At 40.0% G+C, this 13,919-nt stretch overlaps 1 protein-coding gene across 1 annotated transcript in view; it reads right to left on the bottom strand.

The window, feature by feature from the left end:
* Window positions 1-13,919, bottom strand: part of FBN2 (fibrillin 2) — a 206,384-nt gene that overhangs the window by 131,270 nt on the left and 61,195 nt on the right. Inside the window, exon 7 of the mRNA XM_084778399.1 lies at window positions 8,321-8,446. Within this exon, the coding sequence (XP_084634525.1) occupies window positions 8,321-8,446 (126 nt within the window). The remainder of the gene's footprint in view (window positions 1-8,320; window positions 8,447-13,919) is intronic.

The following is a 13,919-nucleotide window of genomic DNA, read 5'->3' as shown; positions in this document are numbered from 1 at the left end:
ATTATTATTTATAACTTTAAACTACTGGGGATTCAACATGGTGAAGCAACTCATCTGTAAGACAGCATCTCTAACAAGCAAGTGGGGCCCTATTAAGGGGTTTTCCGCATCTTTCTTGGCTTTCCTTCCCACTCTCAGATCTGGGGCTCCAACTCAGAGCCCCACGTATGCTTAGCGAGCACTCTGGCACAGGGCCATATTCCAGCGGACTCTTAATCTTCCTTTGCTTCAATTCTCCTCACCTTTCACACTTTCCTTAAAATTTCCCATGCAGAGAAGATGAATTGAACATCTCCCTTTAAGGTTGGATAAAAAACTAAAATCTCACGAACGTGAAAGTCAGGAAATGCCAAAGTTAAATTTACTACAACCATTTGGACTTGGCCAAGTTTCAGGAATTCAGTACCGTGCACCCCTGTTCTCGTTAGTTAGCGGTACGTAAAGCTTTGGTATTTTTAAGTATTTTGGCAAAATGCTGTAAGAAAATGTAAAAAGTCGGCCACTCCTCAATGCTCTAACGATACATTTCAGAGCAGTTCATTTTTATCTTCTATATAAATGGTCTCAAGTGAAAATGAACCTAGTTCTACATTCCAATGCAGCCATCTGTCGTCACAAGTGGTAACCTGTGCTTCTCTTACTTTTTAGAAAGAAAAGGTAATGAAATCTCTATGCTCACTCACTAACATACATACCACATACAATTCCTACAAAGGGAGTTGACCTTCAAGTTGGTACAGTTGTATTTTCTTTAGTTTCTTAACATTCTCCTAACAGGTAATGTGCTTTAATTTTTGAGGTAGTGAGTGGTCCACAGCTGTGGATACAGATGAGAATCAGAATGAACAAGGCCCTGGTTTCAATCTCCAGCTCTTCAGAAAAGCATCTGTTCATTTACCGTATGATACAAACACTACCTGTGTACATGGAAAAGCAGATCACATAACCAGATATATGAGTAAGAAAAGGTCACTCTAGGCTCAGCCTATCAAGTGCGCTCTTGGACCTTCACAAGGAAATTCTGGAGTCATAAAAAAAATCATGAAGTCATTTTCTAGTATTTTCTGTAGAAAATGACAAAAATCAAAATGGCTGACTCTGTGGCCCACTGGTTTCCCCGATGAACCTCATTTGACTCGCACTCTAGTTAGGCTGGCTTAGCCACATGTATCCCGCATTCTTGCATGACCACTCTTTGCTGTAGGAAACCACTCACTGCTGCTTACCCATGAGCAATGTGTCTGGGCATCTCTCACAGAAACGTAAACACTTCTCAGGCTTCCTTGAGGCTGAACCCCCTTCACCACAACTGCTCCCTGTTCCTTCTATTACTCCCTTTTCTCAAGAACACACATCTCTTAATGTCTCCCGGCTTCTGTTTGACAATGGCCGCTACCCAGAATGACACATAACAAGAGTCTTTCTTCCCAGGCAGCCATGCTTTCCTCCCCGACACCTTCAGATCTTTACTCAAACAGCAACATGTTAGTGACCTTCTAATTACTAATATAAAATCTTATGACATCATTACATTACAAACTCTACTTTGTTTTTCTGTTGATTTGATTGTGTTTAGCCACAGAGGCTTTCCATGTGTCCTATCTCTTCTTTGTCTCTAATATAGCCTTCACATGAGTAAGGCTTTGAGTCCCTTTAGTTCTGGTCTCTGAATTCACGATCCTGGCAAAAGTGCCCCTTTGGGTGGGTGGAGGGCATAAAGCTTACTGCACCTTCCATCTTGAAAAATCTCAAGATTAAGATCATTATTTTCTCACCAACAATGCCAGGAGAACCTTCCCTACTTGTTGGTTATAATTACTTAAAGGAAAAGCGAGTGCAATTTGCCTGTGGCATGTCACCCCACTGGTTTGGTAAACAAAATGGAGATATGTTTTAGATTTTGCTTCCCCACCACCACCAAGCATCAAAGTCCAGGCTTAAAGCATTTCTCTGACCCTTTCATTCCACAGAGGAAGTCAGCTTTCTGTAATTAGCACTAACTGAGTTTTACCTCTATGAGAAAGGGTTATTTTGGGTTAAGGCAGCAGTTCTCAACCTGTGAGTTGGGACCCCTTTGGGGATCCAATGTTCCATTTATAGGGGTGGCCTAAGACCATTGGAAACACAGATATTTACATTACAGTTAACAGCAGTAGCAGAACTACAGTTGTGAAGTAGCAACGAAAACAATTCTATAGTTGGGGGTCACCACAACATGAGGAATTAAAGAGTCACAGCCCTAGGAAGGTTGATAAGGAAGGCCGATAAATACTGGTATAAAGTGTGACATTCTAATCTAATATTTTTCAAGTTTGATATGCAGTTATCATAACACCATTCAGTATATACTCAATCACCTTCTTTATTAATCCCATGATGTAGATGCACTGTCTTACTGGAATTTCTGTTGAATGTCTTTGGGCTAGGCTATTCACATGCTAGGCCCTTGACAATCAAGAAGAAAAAAAAAAGGGGGGAGGGAAACAGTCACTTATTGGTCAGTGTGCTTGAGTGATTCCACCATCCACATGATCTCTCCTACAACCCACTTCCTTCCTCTTCCTCTCCTTCCCACTCCTTACATTTCATTAGAGTATACAAAGAAGCCAAAGATGTATAAAAAAAAATATATTTGGCCACACACACACACACACACACACACACACACACACACACACACCCCAAAACATGCCCCCAAAGCACCTCCCCAAAAAACTTTATTTGAAGGTTTCAGGGTTCTCCATTTTGGTGGCAGGGGGGCGGGGTGGGGGTGGGAATCTTTCAGAGAACTTTCTGATTTTTTAAAATAGAACTTTCAGGTTCTATTTCTCAGACCAGAAAGCTGATAATACAAACACTATAGTAAATATTTTAGATTTTTGAGATTAAAGGTGTTGCCACCACACCCACTAATTCTCTACTTTTATGCTGTCATCTTATCTTTCCATAGGAATAGTTGAGGCACACCCCCATTTTAGAACTATTCTCTAGGATATTGCTGTTGATTCCGTCCATGAACGAGGGAATTATTTCAGTTCAATACCCTTGCCCTGGACTCTTGCTTTCCTAGGTCTCCTAAGTGTCTGGTCTTGGCGACTGATTAGTGCAGTGCAGTGGTACAGAATGAATCACATTTTAATGAGCATAGGACGTGAGGAAAAACCCACTAGCTGAGTATGGAAAGGCATCACTCAGAGAGGCAGAAGAGCCCACTGCTGAGGGAAGAAAGCTTCCTGAGGAAGTAGGTCTTGTGGGCCAGTTTCCTGAAAAGCACATGGACGTTAGCTGTGTGGAAATGCTTCAAACGCCCAGTGTGAGTAAACAGCTATGATGGCGACTCATCTGGAGCCAGAGAGCTCCAACTTAAATCAACTGTCATCATCTGTGACGTGGGAAACCTCCTAGTGACCATGGAGGCCAAAGTGAAGAATGAGACTAAGTTCCGTGTTTTCTGTCTTTGTTACATCAGGGCAGAGAGATGGCACCTTTTTCCTTCATGAGGCATACTGAACTCCATGGCCAGTGACTGGACCATGAAACTGCATCTAATCCCAACCCAGTTACATATTCCAGAGTCCTGATCAACCGAGAGAGAGCTGAACTGCAGGGCTACTGCTTAATGTAGCCCTCTTTTGGGCTGTGCCTCTTGGCAACCCCTGTCTGATTGACAGGCTGGATCTCATTCCTGCCACTTCATGTTCCTAGGGGAGAGAGAGAGAGAGAGAGAGAAAGAGAGAGAGAGAGAGAGAGAGAGAGAGAGAGAGAGAGAGTTCCTAGGCCCTCTGTTCCTTGGTGTTTTCAGTTGGGAAGTAGACTGGTGTTAGTAAGCCAATTTTCCTGCTCCACTGTGATGATTTAGTACAAGAGCCAGTGTAAACTGGGTTATCTTACTGTCTCAGTAGCACCATAGGTTGCAGTAAGTGCACTATGGACATCAGCTATTATTATTGCTACATATAGTCTGCTGCCAGACTCAGGCATAAAAAAAATCCATTTAAAACACAGTGGGATAAGTAGTAGAGGGATTAAGTATTATTTATTATGGGGTTGGAAGCTAGGTTTGGATATGGCAATCCCACTTCCTCATTCAACAAGAAGGAATATATCTGCTTCAACCTCAAAGTTCCAAGCGTTCCAAAGGATTTAAAAGATGTTGGTTTACCTTATTTTTTTTTGCATTGGTGACTTCCAAGTTTTCACCATCTTCCATTGCTAACAATCACTTTCCCTCACTATTTCTTACATAGGCCTCCTTCTGGGAAATAGCCAGGGAATTGATTATTTATTTTAAAACTAATTTACTTTTGGAAATCTGAGTAAAAGCAAATAGTTTTCATACTTGTATGGAGAATTTATCTCCCCCAGGTTTGTCAAAGCAGAGATGCAATAGCAGCAAAAAATACTATGCCAATCCGTTTTGGAAGTTTCATGAACATAAATCAATGTTTGTTGTCTCAGACTCCCAAAGGACAAAATAAACAATATAAACAGACTGAGGCCAAATACTCTTTGGGATACATTTAAATCAAGTATGTGACACATAAACAACTACTAGAAGGAAAAGCTTTGACGTAGCTTTCCTGCCTGCACAAAAAGCTGAGGCAGAATAAAGGGCTCAGAAACTTTAGAGAAGGCGCTGGGCCGGGGGAGGCGGGGAGCATGTGAGGACACTTGGCACCCACTTGTCTCTATCCGTGTGCAGGGAGGGCAAGGCAAACCGACACAGCGTGTTTGCAGAAATAAGAAACCTTGACCAAGGCCTCAGTGGTGTGGCATCATTTAAGCTACAGGAGTATTTACATTAACGAATGTCTGAGGCGGATGAGTAGCTGGGCTAGCCTCCTCTTTGGATATGAAAGAATCAGGAATTGTTCACTCCACTGAGAATCATTTGCCTGATGTCTTACAGAACTAGGAAATTAGATTTTAGAAGCAAGCTGGCTCAGGAGAAATGAGACATGGTTGCAGTGGTCATCATCAGGAATTTTATGGCATTGGGCTCTTAACCAAAGAGAAGGGGGAAGGTATTTTCTTTACACACACGTGAACAAATATAGATGTATATGTATGTCTTCCAGATTTGGGCAGAGATTTAGGGCTTGACCAAGAGTCTATATTGAGCATGAGAGTGATGACTAATGTTGTATTGAAGTAGCACAAACCACAGACACATACCAGACCAGGTACATAAAACACAACCATCCTCCATGAAGGGACTAAGGCAGAGGCTTCAAACATTAAAGAGGTGGTCCCTGTTCACTCCCTGAGCTAGAACACAAGCTGGTCATGCTCAGACTCACGTGACTGGCAGGTCAAACCGTTCACAGTAGTGAAGGATGTGTTCTGATAACAGAGCAGACATCAGAGATGTTCTTCCTTCTTCAGAGAAAGCAAAGGTTCCTTAACCTCAGAGCAATATGCCCACATAAAGGCAATGACACAACCAAAACGAAATCATTTTTTAAAAATGGAGGCGGGCATGGTGGTACTGTCTTGTAATCCCAGACTCTGAAAGCAGAGGCAGGAAGACTGATACAAGCTTAAGGCCAGCCTGGGCTACATTGTAACTTCCAGAAAGTCAGGGCTACATGGTGAGATCCAGTAAATATTTTTAAAGGGCAAAGAAAGATGGTAGAATAAAGGAAAATTTCCACTTGGTTAATATCCTCCTTCCAAAGACTGGCCACCTGTTTTTTGAATGTTAACTCAGTCAAATACATCACCACTAATCAACCTTTATTGGTAAGGAGTCTGCCAAGCATATCAGAAATAGTTCTTAGATCTGGAACACAGTAGTGAAGAAGTCCTCTTTTCAGGAGTCTTATTCAAGAATTTGAAAGAAATAATCAATGGCTGCACACAGTGCAATGACTACCAAAAGTCATGAGAGCTAAAATCAGGAAGGGCATAACTTAAAAACAAATCTGCCAATATTCCATTTTACATTTTTTAATAATGAAATTTAAATATCTAGGTTTTGACAGTTCAAAGTAACTGCCGTGGTTATATTTTTATTTATAACATATTTCAAGTTTAAACTTATGACAACACTATATCAAACTATTTATGAGTATAATTCAAAACCCAACATCGTGTACAGCCACAACTCTGGTATTTGAAGGCACATTTTGGTACCGACTGAATTAAATAATTTTATATAAGAACTGCTTGCTCTTTTATATGCAGGAGCGGTATTACCCAAAGAAAATTGATAATAGCTACTTTTAAGACATATCTAAATAAATATGCTTTATAAACAAGTAAAGCTTTCACAAAACCTCTGAGTTTCAAGCCCTCATCAGCCCTTGTTCCAGTTGCTCCATTCCCACAAATCATAAATACTAAATCATATAATTCTTTCTGGGCAATGTTTAAATGGAGCTGGCTGCCTGGGCAGGAAGTAAGCCAAGACATGACTGGATTCAGAGCCCCGGGTGGTGCCTTATGTTGTAGCAAAAGCTGCCATTCCCAAGGAGCGAGGCGAGCGAGAATAAAGAGTGGCCCTGTCTTCCCCTGAGCTCCGCCTTGGCACTGCGTGCTCTTTTGATGAGATGTGATGGAGAAAAGACTTCTTCCATTTTCAGCTAAGAAGAAAGTCATTGTCTGATGTGCAACGGAAATGTCACAACTGCTAGGGTCAGTGGCTGCGCCTTCTCACCTATAATCAAAGACTGGCTTTTCTGCCCCCACTCTTGGATAGGGTCTGGAACGTATCCCAGAAGTTAAAAAGTAGATGGGAGCGAAAAAAGTGAGCAACAAAGTAAGCTCTTCCAAAAACCTAGGAGGACCTTTGAAATAGTAGCATCGTTTCTGTAGATTATTTAATGTTGGATCCGCTTCCTGTGCCAACTCAGATAACTCCCTTCATTTTGCAAGCATTTTCAATAACCTTTTCATTGTAAGTAGAGTGATGACTAATATTATATTTTTACTAGCACGAACCACTTCAATATTACTAAAAACCATGTCAGAGAAAATGTATTTGGTCCTTAAAATAATCAGCTACATTCTTCTCGCCTTCCTATTGTGAGGAACATGAAATAAGCTGGTAATGAATGTGTCAGTCTGTAAAGATGAGTTCAGATTGGCTGTAAAATAGAAGGACATGGAAAACTGGGAATGATGCCACCTAACAACTCATGAGATGGCGGTTGCTGGGGTGAACCTGTGGCCTTGATGCCCTCACACTATCTCCCACTTCCTAACAGAGCTCAGACTCCCATTTACCTTGTACATCTAAGTACCAGACTTTCCACTTGCTCATTTTCTTGTCTATATAGACAGGCATGCCTCTTTATAATTGATCAACATAAAACAAGCTAATTATCACCGTCATTTTATAAAAGGAAAAGGGGGAAATCTTAACCAGAGTAAGTGAGAATGTTTCACAGCCAAATTAAAATAACTTTCATGCTACCGTCTTTAGAAACTACCTCTGGGTTAGACGGTGGCTCTGTGGGTAAAAGGCCTGCTGTACAAGCATGAGGATCTGAGTTCAGATCCCCAGAGTCCATCTACAGGCTGGCTGGTAACATTTCTGCGACCCAAGTGCTTTTATAGTGAGATAAAAGGCAGAGATGGGAGAATCCAAGAGGCTTGTCTCAAACAAGATGGAAGGATGAGAGCAGACATCTTAAGCTAACCTACCCTCCACATACATACCATGACATATATACACCAAGGCATCTATATGACTGTCCTCACACACATGAGCATGTACACACATACACACACACACACACAGAGGGGAGAGAGAGAGAGAGAGAGAGAGAGAGAGAGAGAGAGAGAGAGAGAGAGAGAGAGAGAGAGAGGAGAGAAGAGAGGAAAGATTAAAATTTTACTTTTGATAAAAAAATTGATTAAAGTGGGGCGTTGATGGAAAAAGTTTCAGTACTGCTAAGAGCAGTCTAAATATACATGATCTTTGAAGCTGTATGCATTTAGAAATTTCTTAAGTTTTATAAAAATGACACAAACTTAATCACAGATAAATTAGAATGATAAACTTACTCTACTTGAATCAAGTTCACAGGTGAAATGAAGACCTACTTCATGAAAGAAACTATAGGAGGCTAAATAATTTTCATTACCCTGTAGCCACTGAGATCAATCAGCTGCAAAATATTTACTGCCTTTTGCAGGTCAAGCCCTTTAAGGCTACAATATATGGTCCTATGAGCGAATGCTATGGTCTTTTCCTACGTTTTCACATTAAGACAAAGAACGCCGATTATGGTCTTTAGTTTTAACAATTCCGAAAGCATTTTTCTTTCTTTAACGCAAAGTCAGCAGCCAGGCTCGCAGCCCTCAACGCACCCACCTTCACATTTCTGAGTTGTTTCACTCTGCTTGTGACCAGCTGGGCACCTGCATTCAAAGGAGCCCACTGTGTTGATGCAGTTCCCCCCCTGGCACAATCCTGGAATTGCCTGGCATTCGTCAACATCTGCAAGAAGAAAACATTTCAAACGTAAGCAAAATTGGTCTCCAGACTACATCAGTATGTTTCTTTTATGTACAAGGGAGAATGTTGCTCTCCAGACAGCACGGTGAGGGAAACAGGCCCTCCCTGCAAGCTTGTTACTCAGTTTATGTAGATGTTTCTGGAGAAAGCTGTCTCCTAGAGACCCACCTGTGCTGTAGACAATCTGCTGTGTTGCTTTGCTGCAAAATCCTTCTTACTGTGGGTTCCCCTGGTTCTGGCACCGAGTTTATCCCACTTCGCTCTCAGCACAAGGTGGAATGTCCCCAGTGTGCTTCCTTATGGAGTTCAGTGAGTACGAGCCTTGAGGACTCAAAGGCATGCAGACACAGGGCAGAAGTCTTGGACAGGGCGTACATAGACACACTATGAATAAAATGCAATGTGTGTTCTTCTGATGCCGCCATCAGTCCTCGCCTACCCCTGTAACTCATGAAGACTGTGTCTTCCCTCTTTCCTGTCGCTGCTTTCCCACTTTTCCGCTCCTACCATCTGATCTCTTAATTGTCCTTGGCCTAGCACTTGTAAAAATGTAGTATTTTAGCTTTCATTACTCTGAGTACTTGTTAGTAAGTTTATTACGGTTTTCATTTCCTTGTCTGAAGGTTATAGATTTATATCCCTTAAACAATAATGTAGAGGAATTATCAACCTCTCATTCAAAACATCAGTTTTAGATACTGCCATGGCCGACTTCCTCCTTCTACTCTTTATTAATTTAATCCACTTAGAAAAATGCTAAAGCCTTAATTCTGCCACAGTGAAATTAATGAAGCAATAAGAAAAGTTATCAACAAATGAAATATAAGAGTTTCTAAGAAACACCAAGTGAATTCAGGTAAAAGTAAGATGGATCTTATAGCCTTAACTCAAAATGAAAGGCACTGGAAACCGGAAATGTGTTGAGAAATATAAAATATATTTCTCATATTTTGAAAATTTAAAAGATAATTGTTGACTATAAACAAGTAGTAAGTAAGAGTAATGTATTTTGTAGGTTATAATACATAAAGAAATAAAAAGTAAAACAATAAAAAGTAATACAAAGAGAAGAATAAAAGAATAAAAGAATTGGGCTGTACAGTTACTACACTATAAAAGTGGCTTACTAATATTTGAAAACACACTATGGGGAGTTACATAGGTGTAGATAAAACTATAAAGTGAACAAAAGCATGCAACAATGCACCTGAAATAACATCAATAGTTAACCCAACAGAAGCAGAAAAAGGAAAGTCTGAAAAGGTAAGCAAAACTAAAAAAGCAAAATACAGATTTGGGCACAAAAATGCTCCAATTTAAATGAAATTTACAGTGTGTAACAATCAAGTTTAAAGGGCTGAGATTGTAATATTTTATTTTGAAACACCAAGATCCAATTTTTATGCTGTTCACAAGAAAGCCACTTTGACAACTTAAAAAGTAAGAAGCCAAAGATAAATTAAGTAATTACTGGTCACAAGGAGTCTGAACCAGCAAAGGCAATCACCTGCCATGAAAGAGACCAGGAAGGATTAAACTCTAATTCATGATTCTAAAAGCCTCATCAAGTCAGAAACACAATGTAACATCTTTAATTTAACAAAAGCCATATACACACCAAAAAACAAAAAACAAATAACAAACAAACAACAAAAAAACCAAAAAACCAAAATAAAACAAATACTATTAACATGCCCGTATATATTTAATATAATAGTTATAATAAATAAATAATAAAATGATATAATATAGTTAACATGATAAGTAGAGATTTTCAAAAACCTTTTGTTGAGAGTGCTTGAAAGTCATGTCCTCCCTTACCTGCTTATGCCCTTGAGACAAGGCCTTGTTATATAAACCAGGCTGACTTGGAACACTGTGGAGCTGATTAAATTTTTCATTTTATGTCTATGTAAATTTGACTTAATTTCTTTACAGGCAATAATGACATAACTGGACAAATTTTTATGGTGAATTTTACACATAAAATAAGTATATTATAAAAAGCTGTGAAAAATTGCTTCAATCAGTTCAGACTGAAATCTATAAAATGATACATATTTCATTGCAAGATTAAAAAAATATTGTGTCATTGTCACAAACATTTAAAACACAGGAACACAGAACACCCAGAGAAACAACCATCAGTATAAATCTGCAGTCTTCTTAAAGGAGATTTGTATTCACAAGCCCATAGAAAGTGGTTATCTGTGTACTTAACAAACAAGATACTGGGTGTGGTGGCACATGCTTTTAATCCCAGAACCTGGACCAAGTAGATTTCTGTGAGTTTGAGGCCAGCTTGGGCTATACAAGTCCCATGCCAGCCAGTGCTTCTCATTGAGATCTGAACAAAAAGAGAAAGGGCTGTTCTTCACGTCTTCCGTCTTTCCCTTTTGTTTAAAAGCATGTGTGTACGTTTCTATGTCAGGGTCTCCTGTTGTTTTCAGTAACCCCACAAACAGCGCACCTTTGGGTGTACAAATTCTTTGAGCTTACAAAAGACTTAGCATACTTTGAACATCTGTCTATAAAATTGGTGATTATTATCCAAAGAAAGTTTATATGGATGTTAAATATCAGGGTATTTTAAAGACTCTGCTTCAAACAAAAGTCAACTGGGAAATAAGACGCAGAACAAGAAGTTTAGACACTGAATGGCTCAACTTAAAGCACTAAAGCTTCATTATTCTAAAATGCCCCACGCTCCATTCTCATTAGAGGAAAGTAGAAAACGTCCCTAGAAATGTCCTTTCCTGGAAGATAAATCCAAGCAGGAATATCATGAATTAAGCTGAAGACCAGATTAGATCTATTCATAAAACCTTGGTCTACACAGAGTAACTCCAGCAATCTTTCAAAGTCGATGGGGGAATTTATATGACAGTATTTACTGAGTGGTTGTTTAAAATGCATTTTCCTAGAGGGAAAAAAAGCCCTTTATTTAAGAAGCCTCCCAGACTACACAACTATACAGTTTCTTTTTTTTTTTTTTGTATATAAAAGGAAATTTATTATTTTTACAGATTCTATAAAACAGTACTTTAAAAAACAAAGCCCTCCTAGCATTAGGTTCTTTACACCCATCTACTGTAAGGTTAGTTTGCATAATTATTAACTTCCATTCTGCCCATTAAGTGTTCACTATACAATAACACCCTGACATTTAAAGTTGCGGCAGTGAAACACATGGCTTTCATAACCAGAAAGCAGAGTTAGTGAATGGATTTCACTGTAAAGTAGGAAGATTTTTATATTAAAAGTTGATATCTTTATATATTTTTTCTTTTTCCTCATGTTAGTGTTGCTAATTATACTGGAGAAAACTGGACACCATATTCTGAAGTTGTGAAAAGCTTTAAAAAGAATTTATAACGACAACACAAAGAACATTTTAAACAAAAAACAAAACACTCTTGACTTTCAAGAAGTTCTTAGTTTTGCTGAGTCATTCAGGAGTTAGGCCTATGCCTTACGACCCCATCCACTTGAGTATGCTATTCCGCCCCCCCTATAAAAACACTCTTCTAAACCAGGTGTGGGAGCTCATACCCCAGATCTCAGCACGTGGGAGCCTGTGGGCAGGAGGAGCAGCAGTTAGGGGGATTAAAAGTGAGAACTTGTTCCAAAATAAAAAGGTTAATACTTTCACAGAACATGGTGTCTTTCGGGTGGGTGAGGCTAGCAGTTGAAACAAAAGAGCAAACTGCAAGGAAGTAACGTGGAAATCGTGAATTTAGAAGCACACACCAGCAGTGTCTGCAAAAACAGGAGGCAAACCCAGACTTCCCTGCTACATCTTTGAAACCTCAGACAAGCAACAGGTAACAATTAGTTCTCTACCACCCAAATTGTGCCAATGTGTTTCTGTCCACTTTGTCTATTTATACTCACCCCATTCATTTCCTTAAATGTAATATTTCAAATTGTATTCAAAGATTTTGTAGAATTAAGGCAAATCTTGAAATGTGAGCCTTACTTAGCCACTCCAGTGTCTTGTATTAAGCTTATAGACAATGTAACAAAGCTATGTTAGTTAATTTATGAACTCCTGTCCTAAAAGAACAAATTCACTATAAAAACTAGCATTCGGTGACATACTTTTAGTTTATGCCCAAATATGGAAAAATGCATTCAGTGGTATAGAGATAAAAGAGGCATCATTTATAGGTGTAGGGAACAAAGACAATAAATGACAATATTCTACTATGCTTAATGTATTCTGTCACCAAAATATGTTCAAGTCATTTTTTATGTGCACCATGTTCATGCATTGCCTGTGGAGGCCAGCAGAGGGAGCTGTCTCCCCCATAACTGGAGTTACATATGGGTGCTGGGAACTGAATCCCAATTGTCATTTGCTGTGCCACAGTGCAGTTTTGGAAGTCGGAAGACAGCTTTCAGGAGTCAGTTCTCTATCTTCCCATGTAGGTCTGGGAACCCAACTTCGGAAAGCACTGGTATTTCCCCATAAAGGGAAATATCAGGCTTTAACCACAGCAATTGAACAATTAGTTTGTCTCTGAAGCCTTAGAGACGTGAGATCTCTCAGCAACCACTCTCTATGGCTTGATTCAGCCAGAATCTCTGTTCTTTGAGTGACATGAGAATTCAGACGCTGAGTTAGCATAATAGTGGGATGATAACGGTAGTATACTACTGTTCATACTCAATCCTATAACAAAGAGGAATGCACCTCATCTCAACAGATGCCTCCATTTCTAGGCACTAAAGTGAGGAGCCCAGCTGATAACTTGGCGTTTCCACATGACATCGCTCACATCACTCCATCAGCAGCTAGGGCATCCTTCCCAACTACAGCTTTCATCTTCACTGAGCCCCTCCATGGCATTAGCCTCCATCATACATCCCTTGAATTTCTTCTGGAGCAGTGGGGCTCATTCCTTGCCTTCCTCACTCAGCCCCTGTACTTAATCCTCTACAGAGTGACTAAGGAAATCTCACCCAGGTACAAATGGGAGCAAACGGACTATATCATCTGACAGGTTGATGGTCATGAACTTGGACCTCATTGTTCTCTGTTTTACGAGTTAGTCTAGGGAAAAGAAAGACAAGGTAGAACATTTTCTTATTTTAAAAAGCAAGGAAGGGGCCGGGGAGATGGCCCAGCAGGCAAAGCGCTTGTGGGGGAGCTAGCTTAGTTAGTCTAGTGCTTATGTACAACCCGAGGACCTGCATTTAATCCCCTGAAAGCACACAAGAAGGCAGGTGTGGTGCTGTACACTCGTAATCCAGCTGGGGAGGCAGAGGCAAGCAGACCCCTGGCATGCCCTGGTCAGCTAGTCCACCCTACTTGCTGAGTTCGGGGTCAGCAAAAGACCCTGTAAACAAAAAGAAGGTGGCATGGCACCTAAAACTGAGACTTTAGAAGCTCCCCAAAGCAAGAATTTTGCTTGCCCATGGGATTCTGTGTTTTCCAATCAGTAAAACCCTT

The sequence above is a fragment of the Acomys minous genome (genome assembly GCF_964271855.1).
Source record: "Acomys minous genome assembly, chromosome: 4".
Classification (NCBI taxonomy): domain Eukaryota; kingdom Metazoa; phylum Chordata; class Mammalia; order Rodentia; family Muridae; genus Acomys; species Acomys minous.
The sequence above is the reverse complement of the archived record's forward strand: the minus strand, read 5'-3'. Positions and strand labels throughout refer to the sequence as shown.